The sequence below is a fragment of the Lagopus leucura genome, unplaced genomic scaffold, assembly GCF_019238085.1.
Source record: "Lagopus leucura isolate 7727_CA_CO unplaced genomic scaffold, USGS_WTPT01 Super-Scaffold_741, whole genome shotgun sequence".
In the NCBI taxonomy this organism is placed as follows: Eukaryota; Metazoa; Chordata; class Aves; order Galliformes; family Phasianidae; genus Lagopus; species Lagopus leucura.
In genome coordinates, this window is record NW_024962256.1 from 8,117,737 (window position 1) to 8,135,172 (window position 17,436).

The 17,436-nt window shown below is 42.1% G+C and overlaps 1 protein-coding gene across 9 annotated transcripts in view; it reads left to right on the top strand.

The window, feature by feature from the left end:
* TACC2 (transforming acidic coiled-coil containing protein 2) overlaps window positions 1-17,436 on the top strand; it is a 117,520-nt gene that overhangs the window by 79,453 nt on the left and 20,631 nt on the right. For 7 of the 9 annotated variants that reach the window (XM_042863811.1, XM_042863810.1, XM_042863814.1 and 4 more), the window contains 5 exons: window positions 5,606-6,923; window positions 10,960-11,020; window positions 11,970-12,171; window positions 16,031-16,092; window positions 16,917-17,032. In XM_042863811.1, coding sequence (XP_042719745.1) covers window positions 5,606-6,923; window positions 10,960-11,020; window positions 11,970-12,171; window positions 16,031-16,092; window positions 16,917-17,032 — 1,759 coding nt within the window. The remainder of the gene's footprint in view (window positions 1-5,605; window positions 6,924-10,959; window positions 11,021-11,969; window positions 12,172-16,030; window positions 16,093-16,916; window positions 17,033-17,436) is intronic. The other 2 variants (XM_042863812.1, XM_042863813.1) reach the window with 2 other exon arrangements.

The window sequence follows — 17,436 nt, forward strand, 5'->3', positions numbered from 1 at the left end:
AGAGGAAAAACCCAGTTGCTTGCTGGAATAAAGTACTAGAGAATCTGCCATAACATTTGACAAATATTCTAGAAAGTTCATCTTTTCTTTATTATTTTTTTCCATTCCCTCCTCCCAGTACTTTAGGAGCTTTACTAAGAGAGATGCAGGTGCTGTTAACAGTGACAGCTAACAAAATGTCACTTTCAGCTGTCATCTGAAGCAGAACGGAGAGTAGAACATCTAACAATAGTAATGAGCTCTTTGGTACAGTATAGAAGTAACAAAGCAGTTCACATGAGTGTGCGTGTAATACAGATACATGAAAATGGTATACACTGACAAAAGAACTTTCAAGAAGAGAATATTGCATTAAAAAAAAAAAACAAACTTTTGTCTCTAAGAGAGTGTTCTTTGTTCTCCAAATTGAATAATAGAATTTGAGGGAGTAGAAGCACTGTATTAGCCCAAATTAGCTTTGTTTGGGTTGTCTGATGACAGCTGAGCAATTTAAGATTGAATTCCCCATTATGCTGTCTATTTTCCTATCCAAAAGCCAAGTCATCTTGATTACCTGGCTGAAATGTGAAAAGGTGATTTTACTAAAGCTCACTTGTGTTTCATATGCATAATGGAGGCTTTTGAGCTTTGGTTTCAACCTTAATGGATATGACAAGCCTTGGAAATATCCTGAGCTATCCTTATCTCTGTCTATCTTGGAAATATTTCTAGGGCTTATTCATGAAGGGCTCTTGAAGATTGTTGTTATGCTAAGAGTTCATAAGAATGTGAAAGGACAAACTGGTCCCATAAAATAGAAATGAAATACTGAGATCTAGTAGTTTTTCCTTTACAGTTCTCTCTTCACTGTATCAAATGTTTCTCCATCTTCTTTCCTTTTTCTAGTTTTAATTTCCGTGATTACAAAGTAAGTTAATTGCTGAGAGAACAAAAGAATCCTACGCTAAACAGGATTGGAGCATGTTTTTAATTACTGCAGGAGATTATCTGCAAGCCCTCGATTATGCATGTGCTTCCCTGTCACGTGTGATTCTTTCCTCCCTGTATCCCACATCTCTCCCTCCTTTCTGTCAGATATTCCTGAAGAAAGATAGGAAACTGATTATTCATAGCCAAACGTGAGCTATATTAAAAGCCACTGGATGGCAGAGATGAAAACATTTCATTTGAAAATAAGATTTTGTTCACGGGAGGCAAATTACTACAAACTGACAGAGCTCCAAAGTTATGCAATATGCAGTTATACAACAGGATGATTTATGGGAGAGAAGAAAGATATGTAATGCAGAAGAAGATCAAATGTAGGAGGGCAACGCAAAGCATTCATTTGTTTCTGAAATCTTTAGCAGAAGTTAAGAATACAAAGACTCCAATCTAGGTGCTTGCACGCTCCTTTGGTAATGTGACATTTTAGTTGAACATTTTGTACTCCATAAGCCACTGAGGAACAGTTATCCTGCAGTTCTGTTACCTCTGGGTTGCGCACATGGCTGCACACAACAGCGAGCCCCTTTCTGGGGTTTAGGAGCAGCTGAAGGAGCGTTTCTCACTGCACCATACAGCTCACACAATAGCAATAAGGAAGACGGGCAGGCGAGGAGTCTGACATGTGGTGCAAGGCAGCAACGGCTGGCTGGCATCGTGTCTTTGTCTTCTGTGGGAGGGGTGGAAGGAGGGAGCACAGTCAGTGCTCCAAGGATTATTTCATCTGTATCTGACAGTAATTATTGATGCAGACGGTTGCAGTTATCCTGCCTGCTCTCATTAGCACAACAGCTGGACCCCACTGCTGGAAAGCCAAGAGGAGAGTTTTTAATTAGAACTACTTCAAAGCTTAATATATATGATGGGACCAAAATGCAGCTTGGTTCACCTGGCTTCATTCCAGCTCCCAGCAGTGTAAAACCTGCCTCGTGGCCGAGCCAGAGACCTGCTGGTAAAGGGAGAGGGCCAGGGGGCACGGATGGGCTCAGGGAGCTGCACGCTGCAGTCCTCTGCGTTACAACCCACTCATCTCCAATGGGAGACCCATCTCCAGTTCCTTCCTGTTCCAGAGGAATGGAAGTCAGCATTTACAGTACAGAGATGGTGATCCAGGCAAAAGCAAGCTGAATTTTTGGTATGGAATTTTTTTTTTTTTTTTTCCCCTCTCCAAGCCTGGCACAGGAAAATTGAAAATAAAATTTACATCTAAATTTTCTCCCAGAATAAATGGCTGGAGTATTTTTACAGTAATCTTAAAAATAGTGCTACCAACTGATTTCTTCAAAGGCTTCTCGTAACAAGCAGGAACTTGAAATAAGCAGTGTTTGACTATGTGTAATGTTAAGTAATTCCAATTTCTCTATGCTGAAGGCAAAGTATACTTGTCTGGTGGGTTATTTCTTTATCACAGAGAGTGTGGGTATGTGCTGTATGCATTTTCCAGAGGTTTCCTTTTGCTTCTTTTTCTCAAGGAAGCAGAAATAGAGTTGTATTTCTTCTTGCTTTATTCGATCTGGTCAGATTTTGTTTCTACATCTTTCAAAATAGTGTTTTGCTTTGCCTCCAAGTCAGCAGCGTTAAGGCTTTTTATTTTCCAGTCTAAGTCTATTGGATTTCATTCTTATTTTAGAGACATGTCAACAAAGAACAAAACACTCTACTATCCTAGCACGCAGCGCAGCTCCAGCACTGGAACTGAACATAATTGAAGGGGAAGAATATGTAAAAGCATCTGGAATTTCTTGATTCTGTTTGCTCAGTAGATATTCATTGTTCATAAAGAAGCAGTTAAGATTTAGATTCAACAAGCTGGTAGCTGGTGGAGATGCATAATTTCTTTTCTGCTTAAAATATCTTTAAAGCATATTGGAAGATGCTTCTGTGGTTTTTGGAAGCGTTCCTTCGCCTGAGGTAACACTGCCTGTGTTTGGTGCGGATCCCCTCATCCCAAGGGCTCACTGCCTGGCTTCACAAAGCCTCGGCTTTTGTTGGTTTAGGGATTTTTCTTACCCAATCCAGGCAGGGTTCTTCTGCAGTCAGAAAGCTGCCCACATGGAAGGAGCAGCGTGTGGACCTCTTTGTAACGAGATGAAGTGGGAGCTTTCTTTCAGGATTCGCCTGTTTTTGGGGACAAAATAGATTTCCCTGCTTTCACCTGTGCTCCTTAAAATAATTAGTATCTACCAGTGGGCATCTCTTACAGGTATCATTTGGGTATGAGTGTCAGCATCTTGCAGTGGGCCCCTAAAAGTCCTTGTTCAAGACTTTATGCTGTTCTCTCTAAGGCAAATCCTGCCTTCTTTTGCATAGTGCATTCCTCTGCCACCAAGCTGTATGTTAATGAAATACTGTAATTAGCAAGACTGTTTTGCTTAATCTTGTGATGTAAGAAAGCAAATGGCACTGTGCTCCGGATATGATTTTAACATCAGGAAAGAATGATCTTAACATGTCTTTGTAGCAATACAATGTTGTGTTGCTCTGCAATATATACTGCTCACCTCTTCCCTCCCACATTCCTGCTGCTACCAGGGTGGAGCTGTGTCACTTGTGGTGCTGGAGGAATCAAGCAGCAGCTCTGCATTTCTGCCAGAAGCCCTGTTTTCTCAATTTCACATATTGTTCCATAGAGAAACAATGGAAACATCACAGCAGTGAGTCGAGCTGCGCTCTGCAGAAATCTGTACTGAGTTTGGTTTGAAGGAAACTGTGAAAAAAGCAATTAAAGGGGTTAAAACTCTGCATTATGTGGACAATGGAGGGTGCTGTACCTCCATTTGCTGCTGTGATCTGTTCCCAACCTCAGCTGTGCTGCGCCTGTCTTCTACATTCCAAGTCCTGCAGAATGCTGATTTTTTAAAATATATATAAAATATATGTTTATACTGACTTTAAACAAGAGACCTCAACCCTAGTGAGGCCTTCGGCATGTGCAGGAATGAAAATAACATGTAATTTCAGAAGACTGTGTTTGGATCTCCCTTTTATTTCATGCTGACCTAGATTTGGGCTCTGCTGACTTGTTAGAGCTATGCAAGTGCTTACTGCTCTGTATTCCAGCTAAATGTCTTCCATTCCATTTTGATGTAAAATGCACAGATTAGTACAGCGTGGGCTTTTATGACACTGTTTGAGTCTGACCAGTGTCAGAAGTGAGAGATGTGTGTGTGAAGCTCAGCAAATTGTGTTTAATTAGTGGCCATTCCACCAGACTGAAACCACGGACAACCCGGAGGAGATGAGGGAAATAATAAACTGTCCTGAAGTACTGCCAAGTTAATAGCATTCATTTCAGAAAAAAAAAACAAAACAACCACAGTAAAACAATGTTTTTAATTCATGTAACTCAGTAAAATCCAATTCCTCAAAGACAATCCATCTTGCTGTCATTCCTTTGAAAAAGTCTGAATATATTTCGTGCTGCCCTAAGGAAATGTATCTGATTCCCTAAAGTTTCTTCCGTTCTCAGCATCCTTAAACAATAATTTCTATATGGACATAAAATTTCCTCTGAAATAAAGAAAAAATGCTCATCATCTGTTCATCATCCAGTCATGGCTTCTAACTAAAAGTACTTATTGATTCTCTGCCCATATTGCTTTTATGGAAAAGATTAATGAATGGAGCTGGGCAAAATGGAAATTTGTTTTGCAAAACGTGTCAAGATTGAAGTGAAAAAGATGCATAGAAATTTTGCTGAAATCACTTAAGGATGGGCAAAGAACTCATTTGAAGTTGACAACGTGAAAAATGCTATGTTGCTCATTAGAAAAAACTGAAGTGTTTTCTTTCAGTGCTCATCAGCAAGAGCTCAGCTGCTAAGTACAAAGCCAGCTAAGCATATCCTGGGTAGGGAACTGAAGATTTCTGAGCTCTGCACGCTTTGGCTGTGATACATGCATATTGGTAGAGGTGGCAGTGAGGTTCAGACACAGAACAGTGCAATGGCAGCAGGAGCAACCCATATTCAGGATCAGTAAGGCGTTTTAGTAATGAATTTTCATGAGATAGAAGGCAGCAATCTTAATCATTATCTTAATCCTCTCTTACTTTTCTATTTTCTGTCCTTTTGATATACACTGTGTGCTTGTCTGTTTTGTCCAATATAATTGTTCAACAGAACTTTTTAGGATTCTGTTCAGCAAGCAAATGCTTAGCTACAGTGAAAAGATGCTCTGTTGGACAGTTCTAGAATATAATTTTGAATTAGGACTACCCTTTGAGAAATGTTTTGAATAATCAGTGGGGAGCACGTAATGGTCATTCTTATAGAAGATATGCAACTGAGAGTATTTGTAGAGTTGTCTAATTGATTTCTTTTTTAATCTTCAACATAATCTGCTTCATACGGAATTCTCAGTGATTGATGTCCCATTATAAACTTGAAATTATGAGGTCAAAGTGGAACGTATTGACTGCTTAGGGCAGACAGGAGCAGCCTTGATGTCTCGTGGAGAGGAAGCCATGTGCCATTGTTTTTTCCTCTGGGAAATTAGTAAAAATAGAACATGGGAAACAAAACTTAATATGAACATGCAGTTGCTGAAGCGCTGGCCAAACTGTAAGGAAAATTATTGTAAAGGGACATTTGAAATTCACTGTTTTCTGTTTGTTTCCACAGGATTACCTCCTGAAACTGCCCCTGTCACTGATGTGTCACACAGTGAGTCAGTTGAAGAAAGCCCTTTCCGTCCCCCTTGCCATTCTTTTTCCACCGTCTTCGATGAGGACAAGCCAATAGCCAGCAGTGGAACTTACAACTTGGACTTTGATAACATTGAGCTGGTTGATTCTCTCCATGCCTTAGGACCGAGCTCTCCAGAATTGAAGAATCGTGACCCCAAAGCGAATGTTCGAAGAAAATCTACTGATTCAGTGCCAGTTTCCAAATCTACATTATCTCGGTCTCTTAGCTTGCAAGCTAGTGATTTTGATGGAGCATCCTACCTTGGCAACAGCGAGACACTAGCGCCGGCAGCAGATGCTTATGGTACTGGTTCAAGCAGTGCTTCCAGTACGCTTAAGCGAACGAAGAAATCCAGGCCCGCTTCCTTAAAAAAGAAGCAGCCAGCAAAAAAATCCCTGGACGCTCCGCTGGTGAAGGAAGCGCCACAAGAGCCTCCTGACCTTGGCCAAGCAGCTTCTGCGGGTGAGGAGAAACCAGCACCCGAAGCAAAAGCTGCCTCAGTAAAACCCGAGTATACTGACCCTTCTAAAACCTCTGCTGAGAAACGGGAGGCCTCTGCTGTGCCTGAGGGATCCTACCCTTTGGATCCAGACAATTTGGAAGGGATTAGTGCTTTTAGTACTGGAGGCAGCAAAGTGCAAAACTCACCCCCTGCCAATAAGAAAACGCTACCTCTTACACCTGCACCGGAGGCTGGGGAGGTGACTCCGTCGGACACTGGGGGACAAGAGGACCCTCCAGCCAAAGGTGTTGCCGTGAGGCTGGAATTTGACTATTCGGAAGAAAAAGGGATCTGTGAAGAGCAGCAGGAGAGCACTCCTCCTCCTAAAAAAGCAGGTAAAAAGCCTGGTGCTAAAATGCCACTACGGAGGCCAAAGACTAAAAAGTCCGTGGAAAAGCTTGACAATGCTCCGACCACACCGACGAAGGCACCTGCTGATCCAAACGAAATCCCGATCACAAAAGGATCTTACACTTTTGATATTGACAAGTGGGATGATCCCAATTTTAATCCGTTCTCCTCCAGTACAAAAATGCAAGAATCTCCCACGCTGCCTCAACAAACGTACAGTTTTGAGCCAGACATGTGCGAGGACTCCATTGACCCTTTCAAGTCTTCTTCTAAGATTGCCAACTCACCCACTAAATCTCCAGCCTCCTTTGAGATACCAGCCAGTGCCAACGAAACAAACGGAACCGATGGAGACAACTTGAATAAACCTGCAAAAAAGAAGAAGACGCCACTAAAGACGTAAGTTAAAGGGCTCGGATGTTTCTGGATTTGAAGCAGCACACTCCTACCCATAGCATAGTTAGGGTAGTTTTGTCCTTGACAAGAGAAAGGAAGATGCTGTTGAGTGCTGCTTACTGCACAACTGACCTGCTTTCCCTCAGCCTGTTACCTCGGTAGCGTGGCATTTCCAGATCAAAAGGGAGAACCAGCAGTAAATCAGTCCTGATGAGGTCACTGGTCTGGGAATTGAGTTTTTGAATTTCGGGGTCCAGTGTAGCTTTCAATCTGATTAAGTCCCAATTTTATCAATTTTGTGTGAAATTTTTTGGTGACCTCATTTTGGAATTTGAAACTGCTTAAAATGATTCACACCAGTAAAGAGTATTTTATGAATCGTAGTTTTTGAGTGAGGAATGGAACAGTAAGACAAGAATAAATCCTCTATTGTACACAGCAAGTTTTATCCAATGACTTCTAGTATTTTGGTAAAACTGGGCTATTTAAAGATTATATGGTTAATGTAAAGCTTGCAAAGAATGTCTTCCCTAAAGGAGTTGGGAGGTTGAAACCAATGTGCAGAAGTCTGACTGCAAAAGAGGAACAACTTGAGTTGTACTTGGGAAAAGAGGGGAATTTTTACATCACCAGACCCCAAAGTCCAATATTCATAGCCAGCTAGGAGCTGGACCCCTGGTATAAGCTTCTTGGGTCCACCCATCTGCTCTGAGTATCGGAACCAATTCCAAAGTTGTTAGTTTTGAGGCGATGTGAATTTAAAAAGAGTCTGTAGATTTTTGTAATCTTTTTTTTCAGAAGGTTAATAAGAATTTTCTGCCCTTGTTTGGAGCTTCTTTCACGGCATTATAATAGATATCTGCTTACTGCAGCCCTATAACCTACTTTTGCAAGTGGTTTCTAACGAAGGGGATCTGCATGTTAATGCACAGCGCTGCCTGCAGCTCTAACGCTTTCTAGAAGAAAATTGGCCTCAAGCTTGCTAGAGGATGCTGTGGGAGGCAGTGGCTATATTTGTCTCTGCCTGTCACTGCTCTCTGTAACAAGGCCCCTTGGTGTGACTCTTCTATGGGATCCAGGGTAGGAGAACCCAGCATGGGCAAAGATACTGCCTGCTGGACCCTCCTTGACGGTGCCTCCTCAATAGGATAGGAGAGAGAAGCCAGTGCAAAACACTGCTCTGAGCTGTTGATAGGTGTTGGAATTAGAAATGATACTGTAATATATCCAAATTAAAGAATTTTGCCAAGCCAGGTTTTCTGTTGTTGTTTGCTTGCTTGTTTTCTGTTGAGAGTTGCAGAAATAAAATTCCATAGGCCAGATTGAGAATGTGTTCATCGTACAGAAAGACTGTTGTTGTTAGATAAGACTTATGAGAGGTGAAAAAGCCAGGCCTGAGCGTAAGTCATTGCTAAGTGTGCACTACCTATGTGCTGTACACATGGAAACACGAGCTTTCTAGAATGGATGTCAGCTTGATGCAAATCACTCTCTGTTCACGTGCTGAAGTGCTGAGCTGTATCGTGATGGATCATCTTGCTCAGATGAAAGTGAGCAAAAAGCAGCTGATGCCTCCTGAGTCCCTGCTCAATGCTGTATCCAGATAGGTGGTTTGTGTCGACATGCCTCCCAAAGGAGCTGGGTGGTTGGAGGCTGTCTTTTGGAAATGCAGCATGCCAGCTTCAGGAGCCTCGCACGTGAGGAATGGAGTAGGAGCTGCCAAGCTGAGTAGTAGTGCTTTCCTCAAGCTTAATTGCCGTTCAAGACAGTCTGACATCCCTTATCCCTAACAAGAAGTAGTGTGCTTTGAGGAGAAAGCAGGTGGCTGCCATCAGGGAAGGCAAGAATGGTTCATTTGTTGATGAGAATTTAGTTCAGTGTCTTCAGCTTTGACAAATGCTTTGTAAGATGAATGCATGTCTGAAGTATAAGGTTGAATTTAAAAAGAGTGGAAAACTTAAGTATTCATATTTTTTCTTCTGAAACTGTTGCTCAGTAAAAAGTAGAGGTTCTGCAGGTAGAAGATATGCATGATCAGATCGCCGTAACACATTAACAGTATTTGTAGGTTTATCTTTTTTGTCAGTTCCTTCTGTCTGTCTCTCTTTTCTTTGTCTTATTTGTCTTAGGATGGTAGAAGATGTGATGTCTGTATGTTCTCTGTTGTAAGTAATTCTAAGCTAACATTTCAATTTTCTTCTTTGATTTATGGGCTTTTTAATTTTACTCGTTTATTTTGCAGCATGATCAGTTATTATTCAGCATGAAGCTTGTGTTAACTGTGTCACTTCACTGGCACATATGAAAGCTTGTTTAAGGAAAGCTCCCATCTGTGAATGAGTTAGAGGAGTCTAATGCCTCATTATCTGTTTGCCTGTCAAAGAAGATCCTCTTTTAAAAACTGCAGAATTCCCATCCTAGAGATAATACAGCAGTTTTATTCCTACCATCACACAAAAACATTGTACAATCCATCTTTCTTAAATACTGCATGATTTATTTCTCCTTAAGGGAATAACTTGTCCTAATTATTTCTAGCATCCTACCTAGATCATTAGTAGCACCAAACACCCTAATATTCAGCTGCCCAATTAATTTTTCCCTATAGAAGTGGTATGGATTTACCCTCTTCCAATTGATAGCCACCATTACAATTCACAGTGCTGACCTTGCTCCTCACTGACAGGAATGAGCTGATGGGCAGTAACTTTTGCCACTGCCCCTCAAGTTCTTACATTAAATCTCTATCAACGAGTTGGATGTTTTCTGCCTCTTCTAGTCAGTAGCAAAAACGTGTTTGAACAGCTGTGGCAACATGCATGAAGATGGTAGATAATTGGTTGATGTTCTTGTTAGAAAAGGCTTTAAACCAATTGTGAAGGAAGATAAAGCCAACATTTATAGTTATACACTTCCATATAACATAAATTCTTCGTTCTCTTTGCCTGATTTAAATCTGTGGGATTTTTGGAGGGCTACAGTGTCTGCACTCCTGGTTTGCTTTGTGAGCTGTTGGGCAGTGGAAGCAGCATTGCCATATTTGATGCTATATTTATTTCAATCATAGAATGGCCAGGGTTGGAAGGGACCTCAAGGATCATCAAGCTCCAATTCTCCTGCCACACGCAGGGCCACCAACCTCCACATTTAATACCAGCCCAGGCTGCCCAGGGCCCCATCCAACCTGGCCTTGAACACCTCCAGGGACGGGGCATCCACAGCTTCTCTGGGCAGCTGTTCCAGCACCTCACCACTCTCATAGGAAAGAACTTCCCTCTGACATCCGACCTAAATCTTCCCTCCCTCAACTTAAACCATTTCCCCTTGTCCTGCTGTTATCTACCCTTGTAAAGAGTTGACTCCCCTCCTATTTGTAGCCTCCCTGTAGGTACTGGAAGGCTGCAGTGAGGGGGGATATCTCAAAGGGAGACATTTATCATGTCTGTTGTTAAGGATGGAACTTTGTGCTGCAATTTCAGCAACGGCATCCTCCGCAGCTTTTTTTATGTCCTTCGCCCAAATCATACCCATTTCTTTCTCATCTCCATGCCCTGTGGGGTGGTTGGAGCTTACTGACTGAGTCTGTCAGGTTTAACTCCCAGGTCATTCCTGTAAAGATATGTTTAGGGCTTTATTCTCAGATGGGAAACTGGAGCAGACAGAAGTTAAATAATTTGCTTAAGGCCACTGAAGATGTCTGTGTTGGAGCAGAGATTTGAATTGCAGTGGAGCAGCAACTCTGTTCTGTAAATAACATTCTGTCAGTAGTTAGCTGGAAAAAACCCACATTTTTTCTGTGAATTTAGAAATATGGCAATCCTGCTTTTCTCAGCTTTTTGGGTATCAAGGTCTGTTCCAAATGCATGACAAAAGTATGTACCTCCAGCATGTTTCTCTGTGGTGCTGCTGCCTAATGGATGGGATTTAAAAGCAGAAGGGCTTACAGAGAATGCACTTTCTGTAGCTGTCTCTCGCTAAGTGTGAAATGACCCATTTCTTTCTGCTATTACCATGCTAACTGTCTTAACTTTGTTTTTAGTGATACATTTAGGGTGAAAAAATCACCAAAAAGATCTCCACTATCTGATCCTCCTTCTCAGGTAAAGTACTGCATCGTTGTGATACATATATTCTTGCAGGGGTGAAGAAGAGACATTTTGATTTACAGTTGTACATTTCATAACAGAAGAACTTTGGTAAAGAATGTAAGCATACTGGTGTCCAAGTAGAATGTGTGGGGCTGTAATCATGAGGTATTAAGCTTTTGGCATCTATGCAGTATATATTGCTCTGGGAATCCCAATTAGGCTATTATCAAGTATGCTTTGGAGTGGCATACATTAAAAGAAAAATTAAGCCAAGCATCCACCTTGCAGTTTTTGTATTCAGAAGTAAGAAGCTAGACACACCGGGCTGAGAGGAAAACAGAAGTAAAACAAGAGGGCTGGTCTAGCAGGAGCACGTGCTTGGAAGGCTCTGTTCCTTGCTGTAAACAGCCAGCAGGTGGTTCCCTTAGAAGGGAGGTAACAGAAGCCCTCTGTGTGTAAGAGCCCAACTGCTTTGATGCAGCACTGCTCCTTCCACACTGCTGCCTGCCTTCTTCTCCCCCATCTTGCCTTCTATTGATGCAGGTTGATGGCATAGAAGCGCAGACAGGGTTTGAGACCTCACAGTCCTACACAGACTTGCTCCTGCAAGGGAAACCTAAAAAGTCAGCTTTGCTCCTCTAGGTCTTCAGTCCTGACAGTGGGTACAACTTCTGTCATGTGTTTAAAGGGTTTAAACAGCTCCAGATTTTCTTTCTGCCTTGTTATCAAGGCAGCTTTGCATTGTGAGTGTTTACCATCAAAGAGCTCAGTAACAGGAGGAAGGTTTGTTGCTAGGGCAGTTCTAAATGCAGCACTTTATTTTTCGGTAAGCATTTTAGACAGGGCTGCAGTGAAGAGCATAGAATTAAAAGGATGACTGCAGTCAGGTGGAGGAATTCAGAGCTGACCATACAACTTCTTGATGAAAGATAACAGGATTAATCAGCCCTGTTTTCTACAGGATCCCACCCCGCTGCCTACCCCAGAAACGCCTCCTGTCATATCTGCAGTGGTTCATGCAACAGATGAGGAGAAACTGGCAGTGACCAGCCAGAAATGGACCTGCATGACTGTGGACCTAAGCACGGACAAGCAGGATTACCCACAGCCCTCTGATCTGTCCACATTTGTCAATGAGACCAAGTTCAGCTCTCCTACAGAGGGTATGCTGTATACTGGGCTGTCTGCATCCAGCTGGTGTTATTTTGGGGAACTCTACAATGGTGCTCTTTGGATCAGGTTGAGGAGCTTGGCAGTTATGGGGGGCTGAATAAATGACCCCAGTAATCACATCTTGAGTTTTCAAGTGAGGGTAGAGAGGCAGCTTAAATGAAAGAGCCCGTTGGAGAACACTGACTTTTGCTTTCCTTTTATTATTGATTATAGAGTTGCCGTGTTCTTTGGGTGCTGCCTGTGTCTTCACAGGGCTGAACTGCTCTCTGCCAGCGCTCTTAGATCTGCAGCAAGGATTTTGCCCAAGCCTGTGTCTATAATGTGAATGGGAGAAAACGTGGTTACAACTCTGCTCAAAGTTTGTACATTAGGGCCCTTAACCTACTCCTCCCTTCAGGCTGCTGGGATCCAGGTTTCTATATGCACAGAAATACCCAGGATATCCTTTGGGGAAGATAGTTATTCAGGTGCCAAGTCAAATCACCTGAAGTGTCAGCCTAAGATCTTTTTTCTGGTACCTCATTATAAGCAATTGTAAGACAAAGCTGGAGGCTTCTGTGATTGAGGGTTGTCATTCCAGGTCTGTGAAATGTGGAAGAGACAATTTAGCCACTTGGAAATCTGTGTGTGGCCTTCGCTGGGGTTAGCAGAGGAAGCACTGCTCTGCAACATCTGCTCAGAGGGCAGATTTTTGGCTTTGAGGGTGGGAGGAATGCATGAGTTTACCTTGGCTTCAACTTTTTCCTCTCAATCAGATTTCCTTATTTTTCCTAACCTTTTAACCTGAGTCCCAAGCTAACACTAAAGCTGTTCTATACCATTTGAAGAGTTTTTGCTTGATTAAGAACTGCTAAGCTTTTAGGTCAAATGTGTTTGATATTAAAAGGCATGAATGATAAAGCTGCTTGTAATGGGGCTGCACATGTTCATACACACATGCTTATGTATTTGCACAGCCTGGATTTCATGGAAATCTGGTGAGTCTGCTGTTCAGATAAGGATGTCAGTCTGGATTAATATGTTTCATTTTATGATCAAGTGAGAAATTCTGTAAAAAAATTTTTAAAGCCAAGGAGTATTTTTTTAATAATAACCTCCCAAATATTGGAAAATGGAGGTTGTATGAAAGGAAATGGAACAAAAGGATAGCGAGAGACTGTAAAGCAATCACTTGAGCTATCAAAGTGGAAGAAGAAAGTGTGCAAAGCTCCTAATTAAATGCTAATTGTCTCATCTCGTGTGCTGCATGGTACAGTTGGAGTTTCAGATTACATGCTAATTATAATCAACAACGCTTCCGCTTTTCAGATCTCTTAAAAATAATCATTTTCTTCCCTTGGCAGGCTTACTACTGCTGCTCTGAGGAATGTTTGAGCAGTTTCAGGGCTGTTTCTCAGCGCTGTTTCCCTTTCACCCCTCCCAGACAGTGGTGTGACTGTTACCCTGTAACCTAACACTGCTTTTGTACCAATACAGCCCAACCACAGAGTGAGCCCGCACATCCAGCTCTCGTCTGTTGCACTCTGCTTATAGCTGCTGCCTTTTTTTTTTTGGCCATTTCACAGACCAGAAATAAGCAGTAATTATTAGCAGAAAGTTGTGATGTAACCGTGCAGCTATTTGTAGGAGGAGTTGAAGAGCATCGCTTAGTAAGTCTGCCGTATGCATTTGTAGAAGATAATTATCTTACCTCGTATGATATCCTGGGCATTTGTAGATTTTGAATGCATGGAGATAACTGGAGCGTGAGATTCTGGAGGGGAGATGGTATCTTAGAGGTGATACCTGGGAGAGGAGATGCTATCTAACTGTGAGTCTAATGAGACGAAGCTACACTGCGTTTAGCAAGCCATGTTCTTCCTTTTGTTCCTTGTTGAGGTGGTTTCCATCTGCATCCTGCTTCCTTAATCAGCAAAATTGTGTGCTATCCCAGAAGCAGGCTGGGGCTGGGGGCAGCTGCAGGCTGACAGCCCCCCATAGCAGCAGAGGATGGCGATGGCACAGCGATGCTGCACAGTCTGCTTCTGGGCTCCTTTGGGGTTGGTTGGGCTGTGAAACTGCCCCAGAAATACTGTGCTGCTCCTTGCTGGGCTGTAGGAAGCAAATGAAACGTTTCTTCATTTCTCCTGCAGTGCAATGTCCAGCAGGTTGTTATCAGCTCCTTGTTTCAGTTTTGGCTTTGCTTTCGCTAGGAAGAAATTCGTGTCTGATACCTGGAGGTTGTCTGCCTCACCTGGCTTCTTATTACCATTAAAACACATGGTGCCAGGAATTTAAACCAGCCAGGAGCCTATCATAGCATTCTCTTAGGTATTTTAGTATTAATATCTCCCAAATGTCATTTTCTGTGAGTTTGTGGTTGTTTTACAAAATACATAGGTTGTGGAATTGCACTTCTTGTACTCTCTGATGCTTTTTACTTAAAAAAAATCTAAGAATGTAAGAGATTGTTTTTAGGGTTGGTTTTGCTTGTAAAGCATAAATGTTCTAATGATGGCTTTCATCTTCCTGATACAAGCCCTGCTTTTCAAAAGCTGCCCAAATCTATAGGAACTTTTGTACATGCTTTTATCTCAATGCAAATGCATTCACTAGGACCTGTCTATAATGGAAATGTGGTACATGGTTTATTGGGTTAGGCTCGTGGCAACAGGGTAAAATATGGAATTTGGGCAAATAATTATGGTTTTAATTTTTAAGTTATGGTGTAACTGGACAAAATCTTTGTTTTTGCTTGGGTCCAGGAAGATATGCTCTCCTTTCCTGTAGAGGTAATGGCTGTTTACATGGGTGGACAGTGATAGGACAAGGGGAATGGTTTTAAACTGAGACAAGGGAGGTTTAGGTTGGATATTAGGAGGAAGTTTTTCCCCCAGAGGGTGGTGAGGCACTGGCACAGGTTGCCCAAGGAGGCTGTGGATGCCCCATCCCTGGAGGCATTCAGTGCCAGGCTGGATGTGGCTCTGGGCAGCCTGGGCTGCTGGTTGGTGACCTGCACACAGCAGGGGGTTGAACCAGATGATCACTGTGGTTCTTTTCAACCCAGGCCATTCTAGGATTCTATGATTATGATTCTGTGATTCCATCTGGCCTGGCTGTGTTATCAGTCCTCCTCTCTCATCTCACCCCTGGAAGACGATGGATTGGAAAGAAATCTGGTTATTCCCAGCAGTCTAATTAGGAGATGAGAAGTAGAGCAGCAGCAAAGATTTGCATTTTTTTTAAGGTCTAGATTTAGGGCTCTTTGTAAACCAAGCTTCCCACCTTGGGTTTTTCCTCCATGATTAAATGTGACAACAGCCAAGCAAGCTGGGCTGTGGTCTCAGCCCTGTTCAGTGAGTGTGCAGGTATTTGATGCATCTTTCTTATCTCAAGTGATACCACAGATGTTGTTCTTAATTTTGAACTATGTGATATACATTAGGAAACGTATTATTTCATTTCATAACAGCTTGCTGCACCTTTTTGCATACTTTAAAGGCACATGGTATCAACATTACCAATAATTGAAAAGTGTGTTTTCTGTGATAAGATAGAGGAAAGTTACCTGCTCTGAAGGTGCTCTGGAACTGTGCTAATATTCTGGGTGCTGAGGCAGAGTGCTGGGTAAGCTGATAAAGCAGACTTTTTTCTGGCAAATACGTTTGCTTGAAATGTGTCACAGGTTCACTGCTGAGAATCAATGAAAGTACATCTTCTGCTTTCTCTCTGTGTATTCTATTTTTAATATCTCATAGGAAAGTATTCAGAGTGGAAGCAGGCCTTGTAAATGAGAACGTATCTCATCTACTTATGTAAAAATCATTTAATGGCATGTATCTAATGGCTCTTTTTTTGCTTCTGTTGCAGAATTGGAATATGGCAACTCATATGAAATAGAATATATGGAGAAAATAGGCTCCTCTGTGCCTGTAAGTTCTCACCCCATTTTCATTCATTTGCATTCCCCTGTTGTAATGCACTGTCCTGATAATGCCATCAACCTCACTACCCCTTAAATTAATTATGAAGTGCCTCCAGCAGATTTGCAAATCCAGTTTCTTTTAAATTGGCATAACTGGGGTAAATTGCATGTGCTGTGTTGTCCTATATCCTGTAGAGCTTGTTCCATTTTATTTTATTTTAAGCTAGGATCATAGCAGTTCTTTCTGGAGACTAAAAGGAACTCAGTAGTTCCAGCAGTGTAGAACACAGAGCTGTCTACACCAGCTACTGAACTATATTAAGAAATGGAGAGCAGAACTTTAAAGAAGATGGAGAGAATCCTGGGAGAATACAGAATGAATGTCAAGTATGGAATGCAGCACTATACATTGTCATCAGCTGTTTGTCTTTCCATTCAATTCGTGGATTTGGTAGCTTGACCAGATCCAGCGGGGACTTAGAAAAGCCAGGGGTTTATGTCAAGTACATAAACCAATGTGAGTAACGTTGTGTTCAATGAATATTTTGGTAACTTTCAGTCAACAGATGCCTCCAGCCTGACAGGACCAGAAATCTGATTAACCCCAAAGAAGGAGAGAAAGAACCATTACAAAGTGAACCACTTAGGTTATGCTCTTCATCGATTTCTTCCTGCAAGGGATCATTTTTTATCAGTATCACTTAGCACAGGGAGGATTACAGTCCTGTATTGTTAGCTGTTGGCCAAGTCATTCGGTCACTTAAGGCAGTGAATTAGCTTCAATGGAGAACAGCTGAATTGCTTAATGAGTCTTTCTCTTCCTGTTGCCAGCAGGATGATAGCACCCCGAAGAAACAATCTTTGTACCTAATGTTTGATGCACAGCAAGAGAGCCCAGTCAAATCGCCTCCCGTCAGACTGTCCGATTCCACCACGCCATGCTCAGGGTATGTCACTGCAAGGAAAGTAGCAGTGGAAAGGGATGCCAGGGAAATAGGTTGCCATCCCAACACGCAGGCAGGCAGTTATTCCTCTTTTCTGCTTCTCTGTTGCAGGGTTGTTTGTTTATAAATAGATTCCCATCTGCGTACACATATGACAGAGAACAGAGGGCAAAGGTACAGAAGTTGTGCAATGGGAAGGAATAAGCACATGTATTTCTCCTTTATGTTCTTACTGAATGGAGTCAGTCATAGTGGCAGCAGTTTCACAAGGCTGTGGCTTCCTGCTTAGGTTTTTATTCTCGGATACTGAGGTCGTTTTCATGTCAATCTAGAAACTATTTAATTGCAACTTCTCTTTTGGCCTTTCCTAGCTGTATTTTCTAGAAAGTGAGTCTTGTTCATAAGAA